The following is a 27,771-nucleotide window of genomic DNA, read 5'->3' as shown; positions in this document are numbered from 1 at the left end:
AATATATTCGTTGCATTAGTTTCAGTAAGTCTTCCAACTACTTTACCAGATTTAATACTTATTTTACTTTTTTATAACAGTTATTTGAATCAAATGTAGACTGGAGTTTGCATTTGTCTCTGTTACTGCACTTATCCATCATCAGTTCTTGGAATATCAACATTTCACAACGATTCTGTTTTCTCATCCTGTCCGACATGTTTGTTTTGATCTGTAAATCACCCTCTGGAAAACAAAAACTGCTAGACTATATTATAAGGTCTGATTGGTTTTAATTCTGGAAGAAGTGATAATGGATTTGGTTTGAATTAATATCATCATATTTAACAGGTTGTTATTACACCAGTTCTCTGGAGCGAAAGTGTCAGCGTTTCCCTGGAAACGCCTCTGTAGTTCTGCGCGTGCGCGCAGCGTGACCGAACACCTTTTCCGCGAACATTAAACGGCCTTTCTTCCTGTGTTTACCTCTCCGTGTTCAGCTGTCGTTTCTTCGTCTAATGGCGGTTTTGCAAGTGCTTTCGGTTATTTTAGTCACTGCTGCTTGTTTTGGTGAAAGTGTTGCCAATTTAAATGTGTCTGGGATTGATTTCGACTCGTTCAGGAAGAAGTTTCACCGTTTGTATGAAGTCAACAGTGAGGAATTTAGCCGTCGTCAAATCAATTTTCAGGTAAGAGGTTGGTGATGAGGAGAGATAGAGAGAATGTTTACTTACGGGTCTTTGTCCTGTTTTAACTCCAGACTGTACCAAACTAAGCGTGCAACTGTGTGAAAGCTAAACAAACGGTTGTCTGCTTTCTGTTTAAGAATCTGACAGGTACAGTTTTAAACATAGCAGCACTGTTCATTTCCTGCAAAAGTATTTGCAGGAAGTAAAATAATTTACTAAATAATTTGAAGTCACGGTTCAAATTATTTAATGTTCTGCTAAAGTATTCATATTCACATTTACAGCCATAAGTTTGTTATTAGACGTTTATGTGACAAAGCAAAACAATGTCCATAATTGGAAGTGGAACCGTTTTCACAATTTTAATATTGTGAAGATAAAAATCTATAAAGTCATATTTATGTATATTTAGACTATTGCGTCCTCTAACAGGGCTGCACAGTGGCGCAGTTGGTAGAGCTGTTGCCTTGCAGCAAGAAGGTTCTGGGTTCAATTCCCGGCCTGGGGTCCTTCTGCATGGAGTTTGCACGTTCTCCCTGTGCATGCGTGGGTTTTCTCCGGGTACTTCGGTTTCCTCCCACAGTCCAAAAACATGACTGTCAGGTTAATTGGCCTCTCCAAATTCTCCCTATGTGTGAGTGTGTGTGTGCATGGTTGTTTGTCCTGTGTGTCTCTGTCTTGCCCTGCGACAGACTGGCGACCTGTCCAGGGTTGGCTGGAGATGGGCACCAGCAACCCTCCCGACCCCACTGAGGGAAAAAGGGTGCAAGAAAATGGATGGATGGATGGCATCCTCTAACACAGGGGTCAGCAATCTTTGCAACTATAAGAGCCACTTTATCCTAAATACCAAACCCAAATGATTAGTAGTATTATTTTTAAAGGAAGTTAAATTAATTTATTTGGTTTTATGATAAAGTTAATCGAAGTTTCACTGAGGGGAAAAAACATTTATTTTCAGCAGAGTAAACCCTTTAAATAAACATGTTTAAAAAATGAAGTTAAAAATATAAAGCACATAGTGTGACGCTTTATAGGACTTATACCACGCTTTACTAGATTTTTTTGTGCTCTGTCAAAAAATCCTAGTGATAAAGATTAAAGTTTCCAGTTGCAACAAAATGTGAAACGGCTTGTGAGAGAAGCTTTGCAATGCAAATATTTTTAAATCCTTGTACCAGTTGAGCCCTGTGTTCTAGATATTCGTTAGAAGAACTGCTAAACCCAGCCTTATACTCTCATAATTAATGACTTATTTGGTTTAGTAAGAACCACAGTGGAGGAGCCAAAGAGCCACATTGCAGACCTCTTCTTTGTTTTGCTCTGTCACAAAAAATCCTAATGAAAAACATTCAAGTTTCCAGTTGTAACAAAATGTGAAAAAGGTTGTGAGAGAAGCTTTGCAAGACATTACTGATGTTTAACCATCTTATAATCTAATGTAGACATAGACAGAGTTTGTCATTCAGTTGTACAAATTTTAATGTAACAATTTTAATGTAAAACAATGCAAATATTTTAAAATATGCGGTAAATGGATAATATTGTTTTGGTTGTTATCATGCACAGTTTTACTCCACATCCATTGTTTTCCTTTTTAATCTAATGATAACATTAAAAAATTTGAATTTTTTGCATTTTTCTGTTTTTCCAACTTGTTATTTCTATTTTTCTTTTTTCCTAGAAAATATTTCTACGTTACTTCCTTACTTGGTGAACTACCATCCAGCATTTGTGTTATGTGTGTTTTTACAGAATGCTGCAGTGCGACATCTATACCTGAACTCATTTTCTGGGCAGACACAGTCTGCTACATATGGCATTAACCAGTTCTCTGACCTTTCACAGATGGAATTTAAGGGTGAGAGGAAAATTCCTTGTGGATTTAAAGCTTGCAGAATTGAATTAGTTGCATGTACTGAGTGTTTGTAAACTAGCAAGTTAAGACATGGTGAATATCTTTTATCAAATCACTTCTTCTAAATGTGTTTAGTCATGTTGTCTGGCTCTGGAGGAAAGTGGATCTTTGTATCCAGGATTGACTCTGGACTGGATCTTTATTTGCAGATGTTTACCTTCGAGCAGAAAGCAGCAGTGCTCCCGGCTTTGTTGGATCGACCAGAGCGGGGCTCCCGGCCAAATTTGACTGGAGGGATAAGGGAGTGGTGGCACCGGTCCAGAACCAATTAGCGGTAAGGTTAATACAGACAGATGATGGATATACTGGATGGCTGTTACACTCAAATCACTGTCAGCAGAAATAAACAACATGGATTAGCTCATCACATTAAAATTTGCTAATGGGGATCCTTTGGTCATAACAAAATAATAATCGCATCACTTATGTGCACCTTTCAGGAGACTGGAGCAGAGGTTTACAGGATAATGGCACTAGACATACAGCCTGAGCTGCGATAAAATGGTTTAGTTTCACATATATTTATGTGCTAGAATGACCTAGTCAAAGTCTGTACCTGGATAATTGCTGTTCAGAAAATCTCCAGCCAGTTTCACTGAACTTGAGCTGTTATGTAAGAAGAATGGGCAAATATTTTAGTTTGAATTTGCAAAGCTGGTAGAGTTGAACCACAAATGACCTAAAGCTGACATGAAAGGTGGGAGCTGAATACAAATGCATGCCACACCTTTCAGATTTAGTTTTTTAAGAAGATTAGAAAACTTTAACTAATCTTTTTTCTTTGTCACAATGCTGCACAGCTTTGTGTTTGTCACATCAGAGATCTGATGTGGAGTTTTTTGTTTTCAACTTGAAAAAATGTGAATACATTAAAGTGAAATTAAAATATTTACAAATCAAACCTTTGCAACGTCTTCGTTTGCACATGAGGAAAAGTTTGATCTATTAAACCAGACTAATGTAATAATACATGTGCAGTAATTGAACGCTGCTTAATTATATTATTTGGTTTTATGATTAGATTTTTCAAACAGATGGTAATAACGTCTTCAGTTAACCTGGTTAATGTGGGTGGAGTGAAAGGATTTCAGTCAGTACTGGCAAAAAATCCAAGGTTGACCTTACTGAAAGCCGCCACCTGCCACATTCATGCAGCTTCTCCACATTTCAGCAGCTGCTGTGCTCTCCACAGCTCACTGTGAACGTTAGTGGCAGCAGAGTTCAGCTCAGGGCTTTGGTGGAAAATTTCATTTGAGATTTTAGCTGCCATTTCGTTTTAAATGGAAAGCATAAGTTTGAATGTTTACCATAAAATAGATCTTTTACCACGTCGCAGTTTGAAATGAAATTACGGTGCGAGAGGTTCACACATTTAGTTTCGACAATCTGGCTTCAGTTCGTCACCTCACCATCTGCCTCACCAGCTCCTCCTGTCTCCAAAATGCAGATATATACGCCAGGTCAGTGGTGCCGTACAGGTGCACGCATTCTCGCTCATCAAGTCTGTGTTTTTGCTTCATGTGAGAAACAGGGTTGGTATTTTTCAGCCCTGGATTTGTGCATCTACTTCAATATCAGGAGGGACAACTCATTTTTCTGCAAATATCTGATTTGCAGCTACTTATAATGTTTCCAAGTTGCACAGTAAGGATGATGAGAGAAGACTGGCGTTTGATTTGATCGTAATGAGGAAGGCATCACTCTTTTAAGTACAGTAATGCAGTTCAGAATGCTGAGTTCCACTTAGTCTTTAATTATTTTGGTAATTGTATAAATAACTGCCAAGTATTTAATCTCTTTAAATGAATGCATGTTGGAAACCTTCACATTTTCACACCCAAATCACCTTCCCCTCATCTTGGATATATTTAGAAGTCTCAAACTAAGATTTACGGCGAGTGCACAGAGAGTTCTCCCTTCTGCAAATCAATTTTAGTCTTGGAGAGTTCAGCTGAAGGTCAAACATTCATCTGAAGTAGTAATGGACAGAATACATATTTGAGTGGCGGGGGAGTTCAATCGTTAAGGAAAAGCAATGAAACGATGACAAACCAAGCCTTTGAGACTTCAGCTCAACGAGCAGAAGGGACCTGGGCTCCAAAAGAACCAGGCTTAGTGAAATGGAGCTGTTGCATGTCCTTTATGAAGGTTCACTTTTTGCTCTTTTTGTCCTTTATCTCTTTAGTAAGTCAATTTGCTGCGGGGGATGATATTTTCACTCTAAAGCACTTCTCCTAAGGGAGGGACGTAACCTATACAGGAGAATGCTGCATGATAACATGGTGTATATTTCATCCTTTTGAGTACAGGGAAAGTTTAGTGCTCCTGGGAGAGTCCGTAAACGACCCGAGTCTCCGCACTCACCTACCTCAGCTCGCCTGCAGTTTATCTGCCCACATTTCTTATTGTCTGGCTTGTCTGTGGTCCTTCCTGGGCTGGGTTCCCACACAAGATTAATGGATAGGCAGAAGATGAAACACGATGCCATGCACACAGACACCAAATATCAAGTCAATTACATCAGATAAACTCTTCTCTACTCAAAGTTTCCTTGTCTTGATTCCTCATTTATAGCCTGGGTGCATATCAGTGCTCACAGATGGCTTTAATATTTTGTATGCTTGGTGCATACTTATCTCCAGTCCAGGCAATCAGGATTGAGTTCAGTTTCTGTATTGATTTTAAGCCATAGGACCACTGTGATAAAAAAAAATTAAATAAATAAAGTATTTCAGACAGCAAACGGTTCATAATATTTATGAGAATTTCTGCTGAGAGAGTGAACATGATGTAGTGATCTCCATGCGGTGTGAAGAATAAAATTTGTTAAAATATTAAAGAGGGGAAGGGAAAAAAACTTTCCCTGCATAATAAGGTATTGCATGCTCTGAATGAAATGGCTACTGGTTTCTGGAAGGGAATGAAATCAACTTCTATCCATTTTTATTACAAGAATTACTTTATGCTTTATGAATATTAGAAATGATCGTCTCTCTAAAGCTTGAGTAACAGCTGGCTCTATGCATTTCTTCATCATGTCGCTAATAGATGAGAGTGGAGTTTATTCATTTAAATTTTCCCCAAGAATTTAGTTATAAAGTGTTTCTGTCAGTAGGTGGCAGCAGAAAGCAATTAGTCACAGTTAATTTGGTTTAGTCATCTCATCCATCTTTATCATGCAATATAGCAAAAGAATTGGATTTGAAAATGTATTAATGTTAATTTATTGTAATGTAACAAATATTTTCTGCTACAAACAGATTCAGTTTTTATCTGAAGTCAGAGACTTCAGAGACTGTGTGTGGGACTGATTTTTGCACAAAGGCATCACCCTCCTCTACACATGCATGGAAAATAAATGCTATCAGACTAAATGTTTCATTGGCAATATTTGGCTCCTTATTTCACTGTTTCCTTGTTTTGTAGTGTGGGAGTTGCTGGGCGTTTAGCACAGTCGGTGCTATACAGGCCGTTCATGCTATGGGAGGCTCGCAGCTGGAGCAGCTCAGTGTGCAGCAAGTTGTAGACTGCTCCTATAAAAATGAGGGCTGCAGTGGAGGCTCGCCCTCCCACGCTCTCGCTTGGTTAAAACAGGTGAGGCTTACACTGCGTTACAACGTGAAGCAGAAATGGCTGCTTACATGTCCCTTAAATCCAGTAATTTATCTGGTTATATGGCTCAAACTGGGGCTGCACAGTGGCGCAGTTGGTAGAGCTGTTGCCTTGCAGCAAGAAGGTTCTGGGTTCAATTCCCGGCCTGGGGTCTTTCTGCATGGAGTTTGCATGTTCTCCCTGTGCGTGCGTGGGTTTTCTCCGGGTACTCCAGTTTCCTCCCACAGTCCAAAAACATGACTGTCAGGTTAATTGGCCTCTCCAAATTGTCCCTAGGTGTGAGTGTGTGTGTGCATGGTTGTKTGTCCTGTGTGTCTCTGTGTTGCCCTGCGACAGACTGGCGACCTGTCCAGGGTGTACCCCGCCTCTCGCCCGAAACGTTGGCTGGAGATGGGCACCAGCACCCCTCCCGACCCCACTGAGGGAAAARGGGTGCAAGAAAATGGATGGATGGATGGATGGATGGCTCAAACTGACTTGTTCTTTATAATGTAGACCAGAGTGAAGCTGGTGAGTCACTCGGACTATCCATACAAGGCCAAAACCGGAATGTGCCATTTCTTCTCCCCATCACATGAGGGTGTTACTGTGAGGAACTTTTCTCTGCATAGCTTCAGGTAAGAGAAAAATGTTTTAAAGCACAATGAGCAGCTGAAACTACATACATATGGCGTTTAAAATCACTCATTACTATTTATCTGGCATTAATCCAGCCAGTCGGGATTACTAATTTATTAAATTACTGTGCCTTTAATTAATTTGGTAAAACCCTTTTAATGCATTTTAAGGTATCCTTCTCATACACACTGTTTTCTTTGTTGACATTATAAAAAAAATCTAAATTTATCAGTGAAGACATTGGGAAGAGAATTGTGTAAGTCCTGACGCTGGAATCCACAGTGACGGTTCCATACCGACCTGGGCAGAAAGGCCACTCACTACGAAGAAGCCATTATTTCCAAAGCGGCATAAAAAAATCACATTTATGTTTATTTATTTAGTTTATTATCCAGAGATTAATTAGTCTTAAACCAAAGAGTTTGGTTTGAATAATCAACGTTACATTTGGAGGAAAAAAGAGTGAGCTTACAGACCCAAGAACACCATCCAAGCTGTGAGGTACGAGGTTGGCAGTATCATGCTACGGGGCTGTTTTTTCTTTTTTTTGTTGAAGGTAGGTCTTGTCCACCTCACATAATATCTACGTTCATGAGGCAGGAGCTTGTGTGGAAATATTGAAGCAACGTTTCATGATATGAGCTGTGAAGTTAAAGTTCGGGCCATAAATGGGTCCAAATTACAACAAACCATTGTGGAAAGTTTGTGGAAGGATATCCAAGTCATAAAGTATAAATTCTACAAATCAACTGAGGAAATGTATGTGAACATCTGACCTTTAGGAAAAAGTAATTAAAACAATAACAGATTTTCTGGCATTTAGCAACTGAACATAATTCTGGTAATCCTCACTGACCTTAAAAAGCAAAAGTTTAGTCAGATTTAATATCTGCATGCACATATTTGGTTTTAGTTATATATAATAAAAGCTAAAAATGAATGTAATTATGAATTCTAACTTTGTGGCTAAAGAGGAACAAGTACAGAGGGCAGAGGGTGTAGGGTTTGTCCTGTCCAATCACAGACCACCGTGATCAGTCTGTCAACACAGGTTCTGATAGCTCAGTAGCACAAAGGTGTTTCTGTCTGAGTCGGCTGTTATGGCCAATGAGAGGCAAAATATTTTATTTGATTTTACTCATGCTGGGAAGATAGTTTTAAGTTTTATAAGTCGTCCGTTTTCTTTTGCACTTCTTCCTTCAACCGTAAGACTCTAAACTCTAAATAGGATATTTAAAACATCACATATGCTGACTGATCATTTTCACTCACAGTGCCTATGTTTGAGCTCAATGTTTAAAGAGATGTTGATGCCACTCTGATAAAATATGCAAAAATATAAAAGCTAAAAACCAGACACAGAAGGCTACAGGCATTATTGAATGCTTTTTCAGTTACTGTTTACTTTTAAGGATCCTTCAAAAGGAAATTCAGTGAAAAAGCAACAATAATAAGAACCAGTCAGCCTGGTAATAAATCTGCTAGTTGTAATCATCTCACGTGCAAAGGAGACGCATAAATCACTTGCCAGGGAAATGGGAGGATGAGTGATGACCGTGGCCAAATGCCCACTGGTTTGTGTTGCCACCAGCTGGCCTGGACTGTCATCCAGGCAAAGAGTCTTATAAGCCTCTGCTTAGCAGAACACAGCAATTGGCAGCTGAAAAAGGGAGAGTTCAAGTGTTTCACTTGAGAGCAGATTTGCGCTGCTACTGCAGGACCCTGGATCTCCATCAGATGGACGTGTTCACCTCGCATCTGTGTTCAGAAAGCAAAATGATTCAAGAAAAACTTAACATATTCTGAAAATGTGTGAGCTCGCTGTGGAAAAAAAATAAAAGGAATAAACATCAGAAACATGAAAGATGTTCCGCTTTTCAAAAGGTGTGTTCTGTTAGATGTCAGAGAAATCTTTCTGCCTCCAGTCCGAGCCGTAAAAACCAGCATGAGCACAGAGACTGACGACATCGTGAAGCAACGCTCCCAACTTTCCAGAATTTGTATCGATCTGTTCATAGTTCTGAGTGAAGTTCGCTGTGATGTTTATCAACAGCCATGTTTGTCCAAGGAGGTCAGGATGAGCAGGACTCACAGGCAGCTGGTGATGTGCAGACTTTCTCTGGCTACAAATGCAATAAACCTGCACTGGTTCCCGAAAAATGCGCTCTGCTCAGATGAGACCAAAACTGAGCTTTTTGGGGGGTTTAAGTGCTTTGTGCTGCAAAAACTCGAGCTCTGAATACAAAGGCATGCCACATTTTTCAGATCTGTATTTTGAAACATTTTGTAAACCATGTATAATTTCCCTTCTGCTCTATGATTATACCCCACTTGGTGTTGGTCTGTCACTCACATAAAAACATAATGAAACATGTTAAAGTTGGTGGTTTTTAACGTGACCTGAGAACGTTCAAGCGGTTTATTTATACAGCACTTCTCCACGGCTCTGTAAAAACCTGCCTAATAAAATAACTAAAAAGATTTAGAGATCTCAGGCTGAGAGAAGATTAAGGGAAACCAAGGTCATAATTTTCAGTAATAATTGAACTTCAGGTTCTTAAATAATAGCAGAAAACCCTTCTGAGCCCCAGTAGAATCAGAGTACTTTAAATCAAACTCAAGCAGGGCAGAGCTGCTGCTTTCTGCTGCTAGCTTCATTAAATCTCACGTTTAGCCAGTTCTCTGTGGTTGTGACTTATTTTCTAACAAAACAAAAGAGATGAGTGTAGATTTCAGGAGAAACTGGGTTAGATCAAACACTGTTTCCCTCACGGGAGAGGAAGTGGGGATGATGGAGGAGCATAAATACCTCTGTGTTCACCTGGACACAGACTGAGCTAGAGACGTAAATGAAATGGCTGCAGCCATTTCACTAAGTTTGAAGAAACCTGAATAGAATGAGTTACATTGACATTTAAGTTTCCTCTGGGATTAATAAAGGATTTTTGTGAGAGAGGGTTGAAAAAAGTTTAAGGTGAAAAATAAAAGTCTAAAGGAACTGATTTATATTTTAATTTAGTAGTTTGGACAGCAATTCTCTAAATGTTTTTTATTCATATTTCAGATCCCTACCTTGTTTGTAGTAAAAGTAAGTTGGTAATGTTTCATAGGTGTTGTTTTTTGTTGAAATAAGAGCACAACAGTGAAAGTGTATTGTGACCTTATAACACCTGACAGTCAGTTAAACAACTAAAACATTGGAATTGACAGGTGAGGCTTTTTAAAGATTGATGATCGACTAGAAAACTGCAATCAGTGCACTTAGATCATTTGGCAATTTTCTACATTGAAGGAAGTTTACAGCTCATTATTCTCATTTTTACAGTAAGTGTGAGATTCGAATATGCTAACATTTTTGTTTCGAATTCATTCTTATTTTCTTTGCTAATTCAATTTGTTGATTGTTTTTGTCCCTTAGATGTCTCCAAATTTACCTTTGTCAATGAAGCTTCCTCTGAATTTTCCACAAGCGCAGCCTGGCCTTATTAAGCACAGCTTAAAGCAAAGTAAAGATGATCTTCAGTCGGAGTAAATGCCAATGTCACGCTACCACTTGAATTACTCGTTTTACCCTTTTCAACAATTCTCTGATCCAGCATGAAAATGTGTCTTTGACCTGCCCCCTGTCTTCAGGAGTGGGACGTCTCTGCTGGTAGTTGTCTCATCAGGAGGCCAGATCTTTACTGCAACACAGCGAAACACAAACACCATGACAAAGTCAACGTGGCTTTTCAGAATAGTTCAGCACATAGAAAGAGGCCCTATGGACGACATGTAATGAGCCTGGCAGCGGAGGGCATCACAGATTCCCCCAGTGGGAATCGTCTGGCGGGATGACAGGAAGGGGCAACAGAAGGGGGCCTGCATATGCGCAATGTAGGAGAAAAGAGAATATATGTCATTTTTGTTCAAAAGCAGATGTACTAATGAGAAATATGGATAGTAGATCAACTTTAATGGTGAGAAGATGGAGGAAGCATGTCCATCTTTCAGATGTTTGAAGAATCTTTAAAGCTTTCAGCACATGTCCATGTTCAGCTCTCTGACTTTCTCATGCTCTTCAAATAACAAGTTAATCAAAAGGCCAAAGAAGCCACCCATAGAGAATATGCTTCTGTAATTTTCTTCCACAGTGGTCAAGAGGAGGCGATGATGGGTCAGCTGGTGCAGTTTGGTCCTTTGGCTGCCATCGTGGATGCTGTCAGTTGGCAGGATTACCTGGGAGGCATTATCCAGCACCACTGCTCCAGCCAATGGTCCAACCATGCTGTCCTGGTTGTTGGATACGACACGACCGGTACAAACTCCTGCACTACATCTATGTGGCTCTGTATCCTGCTTTAGATAATGCAGGCTGTAAAAGTAATTTACACAAATTAGTGCTGTGGGAGAACAACATGAGGCCCATTATGTTACTAAGGGGAATATATCATTCAGAGATCATGGAACTAAGATGTGAGGATTTTAGTTTCTTGCATTTCTTTCCTCACGTTTGAAAATAAAGGGGATGCTAAGTTTACTCTTTTATTCCAGACCAAATTTTTACACAGAATTTTCCATCACTTAATTTGTTAGATTCTCTTCCAGTCTGTTGAAATGATCAACATCAGGTTCAAGAAAATGGAGTATGAAACCAATATTTGATTTTCCAGTCCTCATCCAGTTCCACTATTCCTCTAACCACTTGATGAATTCACAGCTGAAACTAGAAATGTACCAAAAAGAAAGACCAGCACCTTTCTTTTCTCACTGTCGGAAGTGAAATTAGACCAAACTTTAATTACAATCAACAAAATTATTACAAGTTGCTAAAAGCCAAAAATGAGAGAAAACAGTTTGTCAGATTTATTTATCGGTCAGATGTTTTGGGTTTACTTGTATGGAGTCATTGTCCATTTGGACCCAACCTTTAACTTCCCTGCTGATGTTTTTAGATGTTGTGTCAATATTTTTTACATGATGTTCTTCCCTCATTATGGCACCACCTGCAGCAAAGCAGCTGCACAACATGATGCTGCCACCGCCTTACTTCACAGTTAGGATGGTTCTCATTGTGTTTTGCTTCCTCCTTTCTGAGCGGCTTTTCAGCCCAGTTCACTACAGGACCTGTTTCACTGTCTTTCTGTCTTCAACAGTATCTTCACAAGATCCGTGACTTTTTAAAGAGTCAGTAATCATTCTGTATGTAAACTTCTGGTTTTGAAGACATAAATAAATACATCTGATATTCTTTCATTATTGTGGTTTTTGGCAAATCGGAATAGTTTTGGTAATTCTGACTTGCCTAAAAGAAAAAGAAAAAGCAGTTTGGGTTTTCTTTAACTGCAGCTATTTACCCTCATATTAAATTCCTAACAGAGTGGACCCCCAACTGATGTTCATATTTCTCAGCTTGAATAATTTAACACAGTCTTATTTACGGTGTATTGTAGAAAGAAAACAGTATTTATGTAATGGCGTAAACACAAACGACCTATGAAGCTGATGAAATGCATGTTTTGTTTCCTAGGAGAAATACCTTACTGGATCGTACAGAACTCCTGGGGAACGACATGGGGAGATCAGGGTTACGTTTATGTAAAAATCGGTACCAACATCTGTGGTGAGTTCATCTCCGTCATCTTTCTGCGTGTTTTGATGCATTAATGCAGTCTGTTGTTCTCCTAAAGTGTTAATCACGCTTTTCTTTTTGGGTTTCTTCCCAGGTATCGCAGATTCTGTGGCAGCTGTTTTTCTTTGATGACAGTTTATATTCGAGTCAGATGGGTTTGTGTGAGTCACTGCATGCGGCTGCTTCCCGTTGCCAAAATGAAATAAGTCATCTGCTCGTCTTCAGTGTCACTGTGGATAATGCTTTTATTGAAATGTAGCCATCTTGTGTCACAAAAACAAATAAATCTCTTCATATGTTTGCAACTGTTGGATTATAACAACAAACTGCGACACAATAAAAGTATTTTCACTATGCAAAGTACATGCATCTTATTAAATACAAAACACATATTAGAATTCTTCTATACAAATATATAATGAATTAGTAGATAAATACATTACAGAATTATGCAGAGTACTATACAACACATCTGAAAGAGCTACATCATTAGGATTATGTAATAATTCATGGCTTCTCTTTGATATCATCATATTGAAGCAGTGCGAATCTTCCTGCTTTAGACATTGACATTTTTATGCTTGAGATTTCATCTTATTTACACTTTGTTTCACTGAAGGTGCATCTCGGTGTGTCTGAAGCGGCCCACTGTGACATGCTGACATGAAAGGCGTTGTGTAAAACCCGGCAGCGTTGTCCCTCCGCGCAAGGTTTGATCATTCCACCCACTGATCCGCTTGCCTCCAGGTCAGCTCTTCTTCATTTACATAACAGTTATTGAGGGAACATCTGAGCAGGTCTTATCAAGGAGCCGTCTGCCGCACTGTGACTCCGAGACGAGATTAAAGTAAAATAGCTTGATTCGGTATCGTGAAACATTTAATGTCAGACATTATGTCACAAGCTCTACGACTCGTTTTATTTTTACCACGTGCTAAAGCTTAATATTTACAAGCCTAACTACGCATTTCAATCTTATCTTTTTCTTTATACATTCAGTGAGTCACCCTTACATCCATTTAACTTGGTATAAAACAATAAAGTTCATCATTTTACTTACTTACATGAAGTTTACTACAATGTTTATTGGTCTTGAGTAAAGTAAAGTTGAATCAACTTTAAGTCAGAGTGATGCTCTGACTCATGCATGTGTTGGCCCAACACAGGGGCTGCCCTGCACCTACACACTTGGCAAATAACTCCCCGGCTGTGATCTCCGTCACCGCGAAGGGAAGCCATAACAGACGGCTGAGATGAACTCCTAGTCCGAGTCCTCGCTGCTGCAGTAGGAGCTGTCGCAGCACTCGGCCATGTACAGGAAGGTGTGAACGGTGGGGTTGAGTTTGGGCACCCAGTGACGAGGCACCAGGAACGTTGCCAGGTTGAACAGATCCACAAACACTTTGTAGCGGTCACTAAAGAGAAAGAACATCATGTAGTTGTACGTTGGACACTACAGGAAAATGCTGCTGTTCTGAAAAGTCCAAACTTTCTGGGAAACTATATCGGAGAAATGGGTTATTGTTTGATAAGCAGAGTATCTCTGTTCTGTCCTTATCTAAATCATCTTGGATGGGCTCTGCAGAGTGATGTTTGCAGTCAGGAGACTGAAGTTAAAATTAAACAGTACCTGACAGTGGATCTTAAGTAGTGGTAGCCTGATGAGCCCCCCGTGCCTGCTTTGCTGCCAATCATTCGATGTACTATGCACACATGGTTGTCTTGAAGGGAGAAAAAGAAAAAAAAGTAAAAATCTTTGCTTTGACATCATTTGTGCTGCCACTTCCAGTGCACTGTTGAAGTATTTATATCCCTTTAACTCTTTTACATTTTTTCATGTTAGGGTTTTATGTGACACAATTATGTGACGCAAAGTGACACATAATTGAAAAGAATGCATTGGGTCAACAGTTAATTTACAATTAAAAGAAAACTGAACCATTTGTATTCACCTCCATTGATCAGGGGTATTTCTCTACCAGCTTTACACAGATGGAGATTTTTTTCTCTTTGCAAAATATTAAACTACAACACACACCAATGCTTTCATGCTTAATTTTCAATCTCGCTTGGAAGCCAAAAAATATAATTTTAGACCCATCTGACCTGAACGCCACATGTTTGCTGTGCCTGCTGCAGAGCTTGTGGCGAACTTCTCAAGGCTTTTCTTCATATCTTTCTTCTTGCAAATAATAAAATTTGGATTTGTTTTTACAATACTCCCACCATTACCCAAAAAACCGAGATAAAATTACACACAAGTGGAATTTTCTAATTCTGTCGTTGATTGCATTGAATTTTATTAAGGTAATTTTTTATTTTTTATTAAAATGAAGAGGGCTGAATATAAATGAAAACTATATTTATTTTTTTCTGTTAAAAAAACACTTTGAAAGCCATACACCCTTTTCCTTTTTACCTCAATATCATCCTCTTTGGTTTTTTTTTTTTTTTTTACATTTCCAGGTTTATGGAAATCTAATTTGAGTGACTTTTTAACGTCATGTAGTCCCTGGTCATCCAGTTCTGGCTTTAAGCTACACGCTGACACGGTACATGCAGAAAGTCCCATAGAAATACTTACATCTCCATTTTGTCATGAGGTTGTCCATGTCCATGAGGGATGTGAGCAGCTGGAAGGGAACCTGGAACCTTGGCTCTTCCCTGAAAGGTAAAGGAAGGTTTGATGTTTTAAACATCTCATGAAAATCCTTCTAAATTTTAATGGGAGTAAAATGAGAGCAGCTGTCTCCTGTGCACCACCAACAACCTCGGCAGTTTTGCACTAATTATCACTGTGCAGTTGCTGCCGGATGACTTTGTTAGCTCTGCTGAAGCCTTAATGAGCCTCATGTGACACCCTGTCCTTATCACACGTGTTAAGCAGCTACGACACCTTTAGGAAAATCTGACAGACATGCTCAGACTGTTGAAGTTTCCTCAAGACCTCCTTACTAGTGCTGTAGGTGTCGCCTGGCTGACAGGGTTTCAGAACCGGGCTTGTGATATGGAAATGTTATGGGGAGGAATTAATGAGCACCCTGCCTCTGGAACTTGCACTGAGATGTTCTTAAGTTAGTCCCTTTGGAGGTGCCAACACCTTCCAGATATAAAAAGTAATGTATGAAGTGTAATAATACGGTGTAAATGCTCCAGTTTCACTAGAAAATTAAAGGTGGAGAAACACAAAGAAAAGCTTAACTTACCTGTAGAAGTAAATCATCAGAGCACCTTGTAAAGCCTTGTAAGACAGCCGCCTTTCCCCTTGTTAGCAAAAAAAAATAAATTATTGTGAAGCAACATAAATTTACTTTATTTGTGTTGCAAAAGTTCAAACTCAGTTTTGAGGAAGCGTTGAACGCACAGAGCATCTCCAGCAGTCTGATTAAACGGCTACCTTTGCTGACCAGATGGTCATGGCGCTTTTCATCAAACAGGGATGTGAAGTGCTCTCTCTGTTTGACGAGCTCAGCCATCAGCTTCTCTTTCTCCTCCGACTCTGGCATTTTCTACACAAATAAACATTGCCCGCAAACAACCAAAAAACAACTTCTGTCAATCATCCATGCACTCCAGGGCGAAGCTGGGAAAGTTTGTTCTGGGAGCTGAAGTCATTTCTTACCTCGATTTTCTTCTCCTCCACATTCAGCCCGTCAAATATATTGATTTCAAGCCGTTCCCAGAAATTGAATCCATCCACTTCCAAGCCAGGCGTTCTCTCCAGCCACTCCTGCAAGAAAGGCCCAAAGGTTTTATGCCATTTGTTCCCTGCTCAGAGCAGGTCCAACCACACCGTTATGTGAATTAACGTGGTGGCTCTAAATCAGGGGAATCAATGGCGAGAGGGACAGAGACAAACCTCCACCAGCTTCAGAAGCGTCGGCTCTTGTTCTGTGTCTAGAAGCGTCTCAGTGTCATCCCCTTTAATGTAGTCCTTGTAATGCCGTCGGTTGTAAGGAACCCTCAGGTTGTCCTGCACCCCGATTTTGTTCTCCAGAAGTCGAAACTGAAGGCTTTCAAACCCAGAGGCGTTAACCAGGTACTTCCTGCAGACACAAGATCAAATCAACATCCACAAGCAATTCATTAAAGACATAGCGCCTAAATGTATAGTTGTTCATGAAGTTACTAATGAGTTTACCTGAAGTCAAAGAAATCCAGCGCCGTCATTGTTTCCAGAACTGTGAATTGGTCGACCAGCAGTCTGAAGATCATTACAATCCGGTGAATCCGTGTGTTGACTTTGAGCATGTTGCGTTCATCTCTGACCTGAGGGAATAAAAAAACGTATTACTTGACCAATTATGACCATTCAGTCTCCAAAAACCTCCCAAGACAAAGAAGCTGAAGTAGTAATGAGACTTGTATCCGTTTTGGGGCAATTAGACTGTCTTGTTTTTATCTGAGCACTAAATTTAAAGGTAACTTTCATTCAGGCAGAGACTCTGAGATCTGACTCTTGTAAACAGTTTGAAACCTTAAACACTGAGGCTCTAAATCTGTCGGCACAAAATGTTCTTTTCTGTGTGACTTACATGTCCGCTGATGAAGATCTCCCGCACCGAATCGATCTCAAAAAGAATCTGCTTGAACCACAGTTCATAGGCTGAAATAAAAATCAAAGGTTTAAACATCATAAATACATCTGCATCAGATTAGGAAGTTAAGATGCTCAGCTGTCCACAGTGAAGTAGGTCATCCTCTTCAAGTAAATAATTTTCTGCTTGACTAATCACCAGTAAGACATATTGAACTGTACCTTGATGGGTGACGATGAAAAGATGCTCATCGTGGATTTTATTGCCCTGCAGTTCACTTTGCAACACTTGAGCTGTGGTTATTTTGTCCAGCTGAGGTTTGGAAACAGCAGATAGTTGGTTTCTAAGTTTCTTCCTTAAAAACGTCCCAAAGATAAAATGTAAGTCTTCCTTGTTTTACCTGCAGGTAGTCTCCATAGATGATTCTTCCTTTGCTGTCCTCTCCCCCTGCCTGCGAGGCATCCTGGCTTTCCTCAATAGACGGTTTATTTTTGAATAACCTGCAATATGAAAGAAGGCAGCCCTCGGTCATTTGGAGTTTTTTTTATCAACAGAAATGAAAAGGCTTGCATTTTACTGTGTATGTGAAAAAAGACAAGTCCTTAAATGTGATGACTTAAACATACAAATGCTTCTTCTCAAAGTACGGGCATCGACTCATGGTTTGTCCTAGTCTGTTGCAGCAGAGATGTGCTCCTCTTCGTTTTATCAAAATTTACTAAAACGGTCTTCAACTCGGCCTGAGTTTTTAAAGATGTAACTCATCCAATCAATCACGAGGACGCAGTCGCCATCCGACCCGCCTCTATTTGCCCCATGCTGTCTCTGTTTATCTTGAGCTGTGGCTACAATCTGGACTTTGTGTTACCAAAAAAAAAAAAGACAACAGTTCACAGTAGCTGATTTGTTTTTATCATGAAATCAAAATCGATTATTTTTGCTGCTTGCTGAAAACATTTAGGTTTGACATAAAAAGCTGGACAGGACACGAGGCTCACCTTCACTGCAGCTTACAGGAGAAAGTCATCTGACTGCAGCAGAAGCCAACAGGTAGTTCTGATTTTTTCACTCTGTTTCTCTTTCAGCTCGTTCTTCCTTCATCCTCCTTGGAGATCAGTTGGACTGATCTAAAACCTCCTGACTGTTTAACTCCATGGTTGTTTTGGTGAAGGAAAAACCACCTGCCATCTGCAGAACCAGTAGGACGTATTGTCCCCCCTCCACTTTTACATTTTTTACATTATAGACTTATTCTAGAACCAGTTTGTGTTAAGTTTTCTTTTAAGAAAAGATTAGACACGTAACAGATTGACATGTTCAAGATGTGTTTGCTAGTAACTCCACAGAAATCAGCTCTCCTTCCAGAAGGCCATCAGCCCTTAAATGTAGTGGCCAGAAGCTTCTCATAGCTTCAGTCCAGTTGGTTCTGCTGGAGGTTTCTTCCTGCTAAAGGTTCGTTTTCCCCTCCACTGTCGCTATGTGTGTTTGCTCAGGATGAGGAATTACTGCAAAGTCAATGAGTTTACGAGTGTTTGTCTGTTGTCACTACCTACTACTACAGCATTAGTGCAAGTCACTGATTGGATGCAATCTGCTGGGTTTCCTTAGAAAGAAAACTAAATCATTTAAAAAAAATCTCAAGTGTGTCAAAGTGAATTGTCTCTATATGAATAAACAGAATTGAATTGTCCCTGAGTGACCCTGGAGTGAACCTGAACATGGCTGTGACCAACCAGCCTGCAGAGAAGAACGGGAGGAAAATACTCCAAACAGCTTCACTAAGTAAAGCAGGTATATCTTCACCAGGCATGTGGAGATAAACCTGAGATGACTTAAAGGTGCAACCCAGCAATATGAGTTTAAGATATAATGATGAGATCATATGTGAAAAAGATGCTCAAATCCATCTAAAATAAATCAGAAATGTAACAAAATCAGAAAAATTGAAGGAGTGTAAATACTTTAGTTGTTGTTATATTTACACGTCTCTATAGAACAAGATGAGCACATTTACATAAAATATCTTCCATTTTCTAATCTTATGCAGACATTTGATCATATTTTTAAAATGACTTTACACTTTCACCAGAAACTATCAAACTATCAAAATTTGTTTGATATTCAGTCTCATTATGAAAAGTTTTCTGATCATGACGGCAGAAAGAAAAATGATAATAACTAGTGGTTGCTTTAAAAACGAAACATCAAACATCTTTAGAAACTTCAACCGAGTCCAGAATCATGAGCAACAATCCAATTATCAAGTAAACCATCAACTCAAACATTTACTTCCAGATTTGAGTTTTTAACATTTTCTTACACTTTAGTCAAATAAAACCCATTTAAATTTAAACTTTCTGGCTTTTCAAAATTCTTGCGAACCTCTTGGATTATCATAGTTATTGTCAGTAACATTAGATTGTGAGTGTTTTACAATAAGCAGTGAACCTCTATGTGGACAGCTCTATGCCCGGTCAAAGGTCATCTTTACTGTTTATTTGTGATGAATCAAACAACCTGCTGTTACATAACAGATGGACCTGCTCTGTTCTGAACGACCTGCCGCCCTGCTCTGACGTTACAGAAATGTCTCATCTGCAGACTCATGATGATAAAAGTATTTCTTTTATTTCTTGGAAAAAAATCAATTTTTTTAAAATCATTTTTATTCGTGGCTTAATAATGAATCAGATGCAATTTTAAAGGTTTTTTTCCTGTGTGTGTGTGTGTGTGTGTGTTAAATGTTTTATGAACACATCCACATGCTTTTTGGAAATCACTGCTGCCAGTCTGCAGGTCATTCATCTGTAAATATTTGCACTTTGGTTAATATTTAATTCCGCTCATTACTGCATCTCAGTGGCTCTCAGAGTTTTCTGTGAAACGCTCCAACAGTTTCCAGAGAAAAAGCGTCTTTGTTTTGTAGAAAGCGGGTTGAGAGCTGCTGAGGACAGCGTGTTGGAAACGCAGCCTTGTTACACCTGCAGTATCAGCTGTCAGACAAAGTTCATGGGAACGGTTTGTTTGCTTTGGGTCTCAGGTGGCGGGTTCTGTAAAAAATAATGACAAGCTCGATGGCCTCCGCCACAACACGCCGTCAGTCACAGCAGCCGTTTAGGGGAACCGTTGAGCCGGTTTCATCAGTGAAAAACTAAGATTTCACAGCCCGCCCTGTGAACCTCCCAGATCATTAGCTTTGTGTTTTTTTTTGTTGCTCTTTGTGGACTTAACCAAGTTGAGTCCCATCAGCGCGTGCAGCAGTCCTAAGAAGATCAGAGGGATGGTAATAAGCAGCTATTTCTGAATTGGGACAAGGTACGAGCCTAGCATGAGGAGCAGCGGCGGACCCAAACAGCTTTGTTCTTGTTCCCATTTAGCTGGGATAAATGAGACTCTAGTGGAGACGGGTTATGATGGATGAAGTCTTTGAGATGACATGAAGCCATCACTGTAGATTTTCTGAGCCTTAACAAACCCGTCCATCACGATGGAAGGACACAGGTGTCTTTATGAGTCGTCTCGGAGGTCTGAGTGTGAGGCGGATTAAAGAGGAAGCGGGGAGATGTCCTGTTTTTGTTCTGGCTGCCATGCCAACCCTTCCTGTGAAAGTTTACTCGTATAACTGTCTCCCCTCCATGTCTTTGAACTCTGCAGTCATAATTTCCTGCTGCGGGGATGTTTTTATCAAGCAGCGCGCCTCGCCTCCAGCTATGATTTGTGATCTTAATATAACTTTTAATCATTTTTCAGCTCTCAGCCCATCATTTTAAATGTCAACATTCTTATCCGTGAAAAGTGTTCAAAAATCAAACGGGGAAAAAATAAAACAACAAACGTGTCGGCGTGTGACCTGCATGTTCATTCTGCAGGTTTTCCACCCAGTTAGGACTAATTATTCTGGAGGGAAGCGGCTGCATGCAGCTTTACTCAAAAGTATTTACTCCCTTACAGATTTGTTCTGTTTTTGCTTTTTTAATTCTATTAAAATGCAAATTTAAATGGACTTTATGTAAAAAGTAGTTGAAATGGTGTAGAGTTTCAGTAATTACTTTGGTAGTTACTGCTTTTCACCATTGTGAGACATTTTCAGTTTTCTGTGAAAGTTTGTTTGACTGGGAGAAAGAAGGAAAAAAAGAATAAAGTTGTTACAAACTGATAGATATTTTCCTTCAGGATTTTCTGATAGAAAGTTTATTGTTTCCTCAGTTTGTTAAAATAGCCCAGACCATGATGCTGCCACCACCATGTTTGCCTAACTGTAATGTTCATTGTTTGAAAAGCTGCTTAGCTCTCTGGTTGGTGCAATGTGACACATACTTTATGAAATGTCTCAAAATATCTTCCAAGTGTCTGATCATGGAGGTAATTTTGTGTCCTTGTGTTGGTCAGACGTCCTGTAAGTGTTCTTGATGTTCTCTTGGAGTCATTTCGGTTGGCTGTTCTCTCCTTTTCTCCTTTTCTCCAGTCTGTGGATATTTGCTCTTACTTTGATTCCAGAGACTTGGAAATAAATCTGGAAGCTTTTCCAGGCGGATGGATTTCGGTCACCTGTTTTTAAGATCTCAATGTGGTGAGTTGTTTTTCTAAAATGCTTGGTGTTTCCAGAAAGGTTCTATTGAGGTGATTTATTGACTCTCCAGGGCAGGTATTAATCAGACCGGAGTCGGACTATTGAAGTTGGACTCAACCTTCCAAAAAATATGATTAATCACGGGTAATAAAAGATTTAAATAGAATATCAATTAGTTCTCCATGCGGGGCCCAGTTGGTTCAGACAGCTTTTTTTTCCTCACCATTATTTGACATAAATTATTATTAGAAGAAATCTACAAGAGTTAAAATACTGTTCCATTGTTTTGGAGTATAGGAATCTGCCAGTTATGATAATATTCTTTTTTCCTAAATACGATGTTAAGGCTAGCTGCTTTTTATGGTTTAATTCTCCATGACTCTATTCTATAAAAGTATAATGTTATCTTGCCATGTGGGAACAAAGACTACCAGAAAGCTTGTGATCACAAGTGAACAAAGCCGGATTTTCTCTGAACATCTGTTGTTCACACACTGTCTGTGCACCAAGAGCTGCTTTTATCCCACATTTTGTCACCTCTTCGGAAAACATTTGCAAATAGAAATAGTGGGTGTAACTCTGTGGATAGTTTTCTTTTAAGTGGGCAAATGAAACTAAATAATTCCCATATTTTTTTAAAAACTTTTGCATGAATTTTTTACACCTCTAAATGAATGATCTTACTTCCAGGTCTGTGGAAAGCAGTGGGTCCACAATCTGTCCCATAAAAGTGAATGAACAATGAATTCACACTTACATTGGCTGCTTGTTGAACTGTAACACATCAGCTGTAAACAAATCTAACACAATAAGTGAATAAAGCTGTCGCATAAATACCATGAAGCTCTATTAAACATGCATTGAACAGCGAACCTGAAGTGATTTGGATTATATTAGTGTTTTATTTGTTTTATTAAAAATCTGGAGATTTTTTTCCTTGTGATAGGATCCTTCCAACTTCACATTAATTAGTAAATCTCCAATTGCATCTTGGTTTTAAATAACTGGAGTTTTATGTCTTACAGTATTAATTTTTGACAGCTTATAATTAGAGCTTCCGTTTTTAAAGTCTTCATCTTCAAAATAAAAAAAATAAATTGCTGCAAAATCAAACCTGATTTGCTTCTAACACTGCGACCAACCCATCAAAAGCTGAATAAATCCAAGCGCTTTATCTTTAGAACAAAGACTTTATGACACAATCTCTACCTCCAGACCTGTGCCAAATCTACAGAATCAAAAGACGTAAAGCGATTTTCATGATCAGAAGTGTGATTCTATATGGATGCTCTTTGTCTAAAGTAGAAGCTCAGTTGAAGCGTGGAAACTGCTTGATTTTTTCCCAGTTCTCTGCTGTGGTTGTTGCACAATTCTCTTGGTTCTTTGATGTTTTTGCAAAGAAGTGCCATCCCTTTTATATCAGCCTTTGAAGTCGGTCTAGTTGCAGTGCATAGTGATATACAGCACGCTGTTTCTTGGCTGTACTTAGTGTGGTCACAGTGAGATACTGCAGCAGCACTGCGGTTTATTCTAATATCACTGGCTTAGCTATTCCATTTGATGTCTTTTTAAATTAACCTGGAGTTTCCAGAAGTGATTGTTTAGCTCCCAACATCTGGCTCTTTAATCACAAGAAGTTGACATGATTGTTTGAAGTTGAAGCTCAAAGCTGCGCCGTTTTCTGACCTTTCTGGGAGAGCGGCATCGGCAGCCGTCACAGGTGAGCCAGGAGATATAGAGTCCGCTGGATGACTGATCCATGCACTTTGTACCACTAGAGAGCATCAGAGGGCAGAGAAATATGTGAGGCCTTCATATTTAGCAATGCTTAGTTTGAGTGAGAGGATTTCTCTGAGGGAGGTCAGTGTAATTTAAAAGGTACAGCGCCGAGCTAAATATAATATTCCTTACATCTTTTCAGATTATGTCTGGCTGCAGCACCAAACTTTAATAGGTTAATAGACCTGCACAATAATGCACATTTATGATGTGGGAGGAAAATTATTTAAATGCATTCAACATCTTTTTTTTTTTTTTTTTTTTTGATCCTAAGTATATAAACTATCACTGGATTTGTTTTCAATGTCATCTTCAAAAATCATCTCACTGGTAAATCAACATGAATTCAATTCAATAGTTTTTTTTTATATGTAGCACCATTTCACACACACTGACTTTTCAGCAGTTCTCATATTGAACATAAATGTAGCAACCAGAGTGGGAAAACACCGGCCTGCATTCCAGACCAAGGGTTTCCAACCTGCGGCTCCGGAGCCACAAGTGGCTCTTTGGAGCTTCCTCGATGGCTCACTTTGAACTAAAATAATGACAAACATACTTTTTTTTCCCATTATTTTCAGGAAATGCTAACATCCCATAGAACAAATGCATTTATTCTTTTTCTCCCACAGTTTATTCTAAAACCTAAAAATGAAAATGAAATGTTGGTTCTTCAAAAATAACCTATTTCATCTAGTCGATATTTATAAAAAAAAAACTAAGTTTTATTATTTTAAAAGATCAGGTATCATTTAAACAAGTTTTATTTAGCTGACTGAAGGTAAAAATGGCTCTTTAGATGAATAAGCCCTAAATCTAAGAATCTGTGGAAATTCTTGAAAATTGGTCTGAGATTTTAGCTGTTTTATAAAGAATAATGAGCAAAATTTTCTATCTCATGACTCATGAGAGTCTCATAATGCAGACCATGTCAGAAAAAGTAAAAAAAAAATAAAAATTCTTGATGCACCTTCTGATGTTTCTGTTGTTTTGTTGGTAGATTTATAAAAAACTTTATAAACACAAAAAGAGACTAATATAAGTTAATTGTTATACTAATGTGATGGAACCATAAATACAGCATTTCTTCACATTATTTAGTTTAGCAGATTATGTCAAGGTTTTTAAATCAGTTCTAATATTCAGATATTCTTGGGGACACATGAGCAGCACAGAGAAGGTCAAACAGCAGCAGCAGGAAGCAGCTTGTGTGCAGAAAATGTTCGGCTCCCATTTGGTTTGGGATGCTGTTTGAAGTTTGAAACGAAATGGAGCGCGCTTTATTATGAAGGGCCTGTTTTCAGAATTATGCATTCCTTCACAGAAACCCTTCTGCACTTTGATGAACAGCACTTGGTGATCAGTGGGAATCCTGATCACAAAGCAAATGTCATTTTTAAGCAATTAAACATAAACCCAAACCTAAAAATTTGAGTGTGACCCTCGGTTTTCAGTCAACAGCTTCGTTTTCAGGTAAATTACACCCAGAATCCCTTCAGCTACGGTTCACACTTCAGATGAGAAAAGCTTCAAGCAGCTGACTTCAAAGTCGAGCTGCATTTGTCTTCTTTGGCTTTGTAGCTCAAAGGATGTATTTTCAATCATTAATGCAATTTGTGGTGTTTATTTTTTATTAAAAAACCCCTTGCTATTCATACATCGCCAGTTTGGAAGACTTCCTTTGATGATTTTCAAATTAGTGACTGATTAACGCTTGCTTAAGTTGTTTTTAGTGGAAGAATTTATTTGTAAGAAATATCCAGTGGTTAAAAACCAGAGCATCCAGAAAAACCCTGAAATTATTTTAATTCTAAACGTCGTTCTGCCAACCTCTGTTTGTTTATGTAAGATGACTTCATGAAATATTTGTGTTGATGAAATATTTATTGTTGGACAGGAAGCCATGTCAAAATCATTATGCCCAGTAAATATTAAATTTAGTGGAAGTGATAGCTGACTTTGTGTTAGAGATACATCACCGTTTATGACCATGTTTCACTGACAGTCTGTCAAAGCTTCAGTCTGGAAACGTTTTCCAGGCCTGAACATTTATGTATTCTTTATTTAACTGTCTAAGGGATGAAAAAGTAGATTTTCTTACATGAATTTATATTAAATCTCTCTAATTTAATATTAGAGAGATTTAACATCTCAGCTGGATTGCTTGTCAACTATTGTTTTGAAATAGTTTTCTTTCAAATATATATTTTTTACATAAGGGAACTTCGTCTCCCATGTAAGGACCATCAGCAGTGGTGCACCCCAGGGGTGTGTTCTCTGCCCAGGCATCTTCTCCCCAATACGACACATATTTTTGCAATAATTCAATCTTGTTTTACACTTTATAAAAACTCTATATACACACATATTACAGGAAAGGAAACTGAAAACATTGTATTTTGAATGTTGTGACAGCAAATAGGAACCCAAGTCAAATGTTTCACTTGTGTGAACAAACTTGGCGAATAAAGCCGATTTTGAGAAAAGGTACCAAAAACCTGAAAATTATGATTAAATCTAACTAGATAATATTAATGTTATAGATTTCTAATTTGAGTTGTTTTAGAAGCTAAACTCAGCATCTTGTTTTCAGGATTTATACAACATAAATGTAATAAAAAAAACAATAACTCTGGAAAAGGTCTGGAGAATTAAATGAAGTGTTGGAAACCTGAAGCTCAGTAAAGAAAAACGGTGCCATTTGTGTGAACAGCCTGAAAAAATCCCAAAATATATCAAGAATGAAATTAAAACCAGCTTGACTTTATTTATGTATAAACACAACATAAATTACTGTTAATGACTTGTACAGACATTGATTCGGTTTCTTAAAAAGAAACAAAAAAACTGCATAAAACTCTTGGATCATTTACAAAAGATGGTGTCCCTGTGATATCCAAGACACACCTGTGCTGCTCCACATCCTCAACAAAGTTCATCACAACTTTGCTGCATTTTTTTCTCCCACAATTACTATTTTAGGTATTGAAACATCTTTTTTTTTTCCATTTAAAAGCATTTTAAAGAGAATATGACATATTGATGTTTTACAGTGCTAAATCTGGTATACATAGTGGTTGTCTGGTGAGAATAAACATCAGAAGTCTCTTGGTTTTAAAAACAAATATTTGTTTGAGAACGCTGCTTGCTCTAGGAACGTGGATCCATGAGCCCGGTACTTCTAGAGAAGTGCAGGTATGCATAATGTAAACATTTCCTCTGTTCCATTGACACTTTGTTCAACCACACGTTTCCAGATGAAAACATAAACAAATCAAACATAAAACACCTACATAAGCTCAGCGTCTGGTTAAAAACATCCAGGTTCCTCTGCTTTGGAGTCCCGAGTCCAGAAGGCTTGTGCTACAGAGGAACTGACCTGTAATCGCCATGTTAAGGCTTCGTGTAGTTGTACATTTACTCTGAAGTCTGTAGGTCACAATGCACAGCATCGCTTTTGACCCCTTTTTCTCCTTCTTTTTTACTTGTTTCTTTTTTTATTTTATTTTTTACAAAACAAAGCCACACTCTGTACATAACAGCAGCTGTTTCATTTCTTCCACATTGATTTCACTACCAAAACTGAGTTTCTTTGGCAGGTAATGCACCTCGAATTGTTACCTTCTCCCAATCTCACTTTGCCGCAGGAAATGGATGTTGTTGGCGTTATCAGCTAATTCCGGGTACTGCTCGATGGAAAGCACGTAGTACCCGTCGTATCCCAACACTTTCCCACCACTCAGCAGCTGCCTCTTCTCCCCCTCTGTCCAGGGGCGAACCCCCTCCTCCCCGTCACGCACCCGCTGCTGCTCTCGGGCCCACGCCCCCGCCAGGGCGCGTTGACGTGCAAGCTCAACCACCCGCACTTTCTCCTCGTCCACCGTGGAGCCGTAGCGGATGTGAAAAGCCAGAGGCCCGGCGCGGATCTCCACGTCTGCGAAGCGGCGAGTCCTGCTGTCCATGACGGTGGTGGACTGGGACACCGTCACGTTGATGCCGTTCTCCAGGGTCTTGTGTCCGCTGGTAAGGTGCAGCGCGGCGAGGTCGGCGTCCGGGAGGCCCGGCTTCACAAAGAAGTGCGTGTCCCGTCCTTCTATGGTGAAGTGGAGGTCCTCCAGGTAGAAAGCGTTATTGAGGATGGTCGCAACCTTGATGCAGTCCTCACTCGCAACGTTGAGCGCGTTTGTGTGGACGCTGCCTTTATATATGGCAAACATAACAGCTCTTCCGATGGGAGACTTTGCAGCCGAGAACCACAGCCAAGGCTTTTCACCTCTTCGACCTCGGCTGAGATGGACCTCTGGCAGCCGCTCGAATGACAAGAGAGAATGCGCTTGTCTGGTTACTTCCTGCTGGACCCCAGAGATAGACTGTAGGAAAAGTGCAGTGAAACGTTAACGCCTGAACATGGCAGAACCCGACTCTCTAGGCCATTTAGAACCAGCTACTGCTTGGCT

General features: G+C 39.3%; 3 protein-coding genes across 8 annotated transcripts in view; 1 reads left to right on the top strand and 2 right to left on the bottom strand.

Annotated features, from left to right (window-relative positions):
• The first annotated feature begins 411 nt into the window (after positions 1–411).
• On the top strand, positions 412–12,732 carry ctso (cathepsin O). Its single transcript, XM_008421048.2, has 8 exons — positions 412–668; positions 2,424–2,529; positions 2,736–2,860; positions 6,013–6,180; positions 6,694–6,815; positions 10,950–11,113; positions 12,326–12,418; positions 12,522–12,732. Exons 1-8 carry the CDS (start codon positions 498–500, stop codon positions 12,554–12,556), a joined length of 984 nt encoding a protein of 327 aa, XP_008419270.1. The 5' UTR covers positions 412–497; the 3' UTR covers positions 12,557–12,732.
• tdo2a (tryptophan 2,3-dioxygenase a) lies at positions 12,655–17,691 on the bottom strand. Its single transcript, XM_008421050.2, has 12 exons — positions 17,592–17,691; positions 17,366–17,465; positions 17,187–17,277; positions 16,963–17,033; positions 16,569–16,696; positions 16,287–16,473; positions 16,050–16,157; positions 15,825–15,936; positions 15,634–15,691; positions 15,012–15,091; positions 14,058–14,148; positions 12,655–13,842 (listed from the first exon to the last, which is right to left on the bottom strand). Exons 1-12 carry the CDS (start codon positions 17,624–17,626, stop codon positions 13,689–13,691), a joined length of 1,215 nt encoding a protein of 404 aa, XP_008419272.1. The 5' UTR covers positions 17,627–17,691; the 3' UTR covers positions 12,655–13,688.
• An 8,365-nt stretch (positions 17,692–26,056) lies between these two features.
• LOC103471835 (teneurin-3) overlaps positions 26,057–27,771 on the bottom strand; it is a 190,344-nt gene continuing 188,629 nt past the window's right edge. For all 6 annotated transcript variants that reach the window (XM_008421052.2, XM_008421055.2, XM_008421051.2 and 3 more), the window contains one exon: positions 26,057–27,684. In XM_008421052.2, coding sequence (XP_008419274.1) covers positions 26,932–27,684 — 753 coding nt within the window. In that variant the 3' untranslated portion in view covers positions 26,057–26,931. The remainder of the gene's footprint in view (positions 27,685–27,771) is intronic.

The sequence above is a fragment of the Poecilia reticulata genome, linkage group LG10, assembly GCF_000633615.1.
Source record: "Poecilia reticulata strain Guanapo linkage group LG10, Guppy_female_1.0+MT, whole genome shotgun sequence".
Lineage (NCBI taxonomy): Eukaryota > Metazoa > Chordata > Actinopteri > Cyprinodontiformes > Poeciliidae > Poecilia > Poecilia reticulata.
The sequence above is the reverse complement of the archived record's forward strand: the minus strand, read 5'-3'. Positions and strand labels throughout refer to the sequence as shown.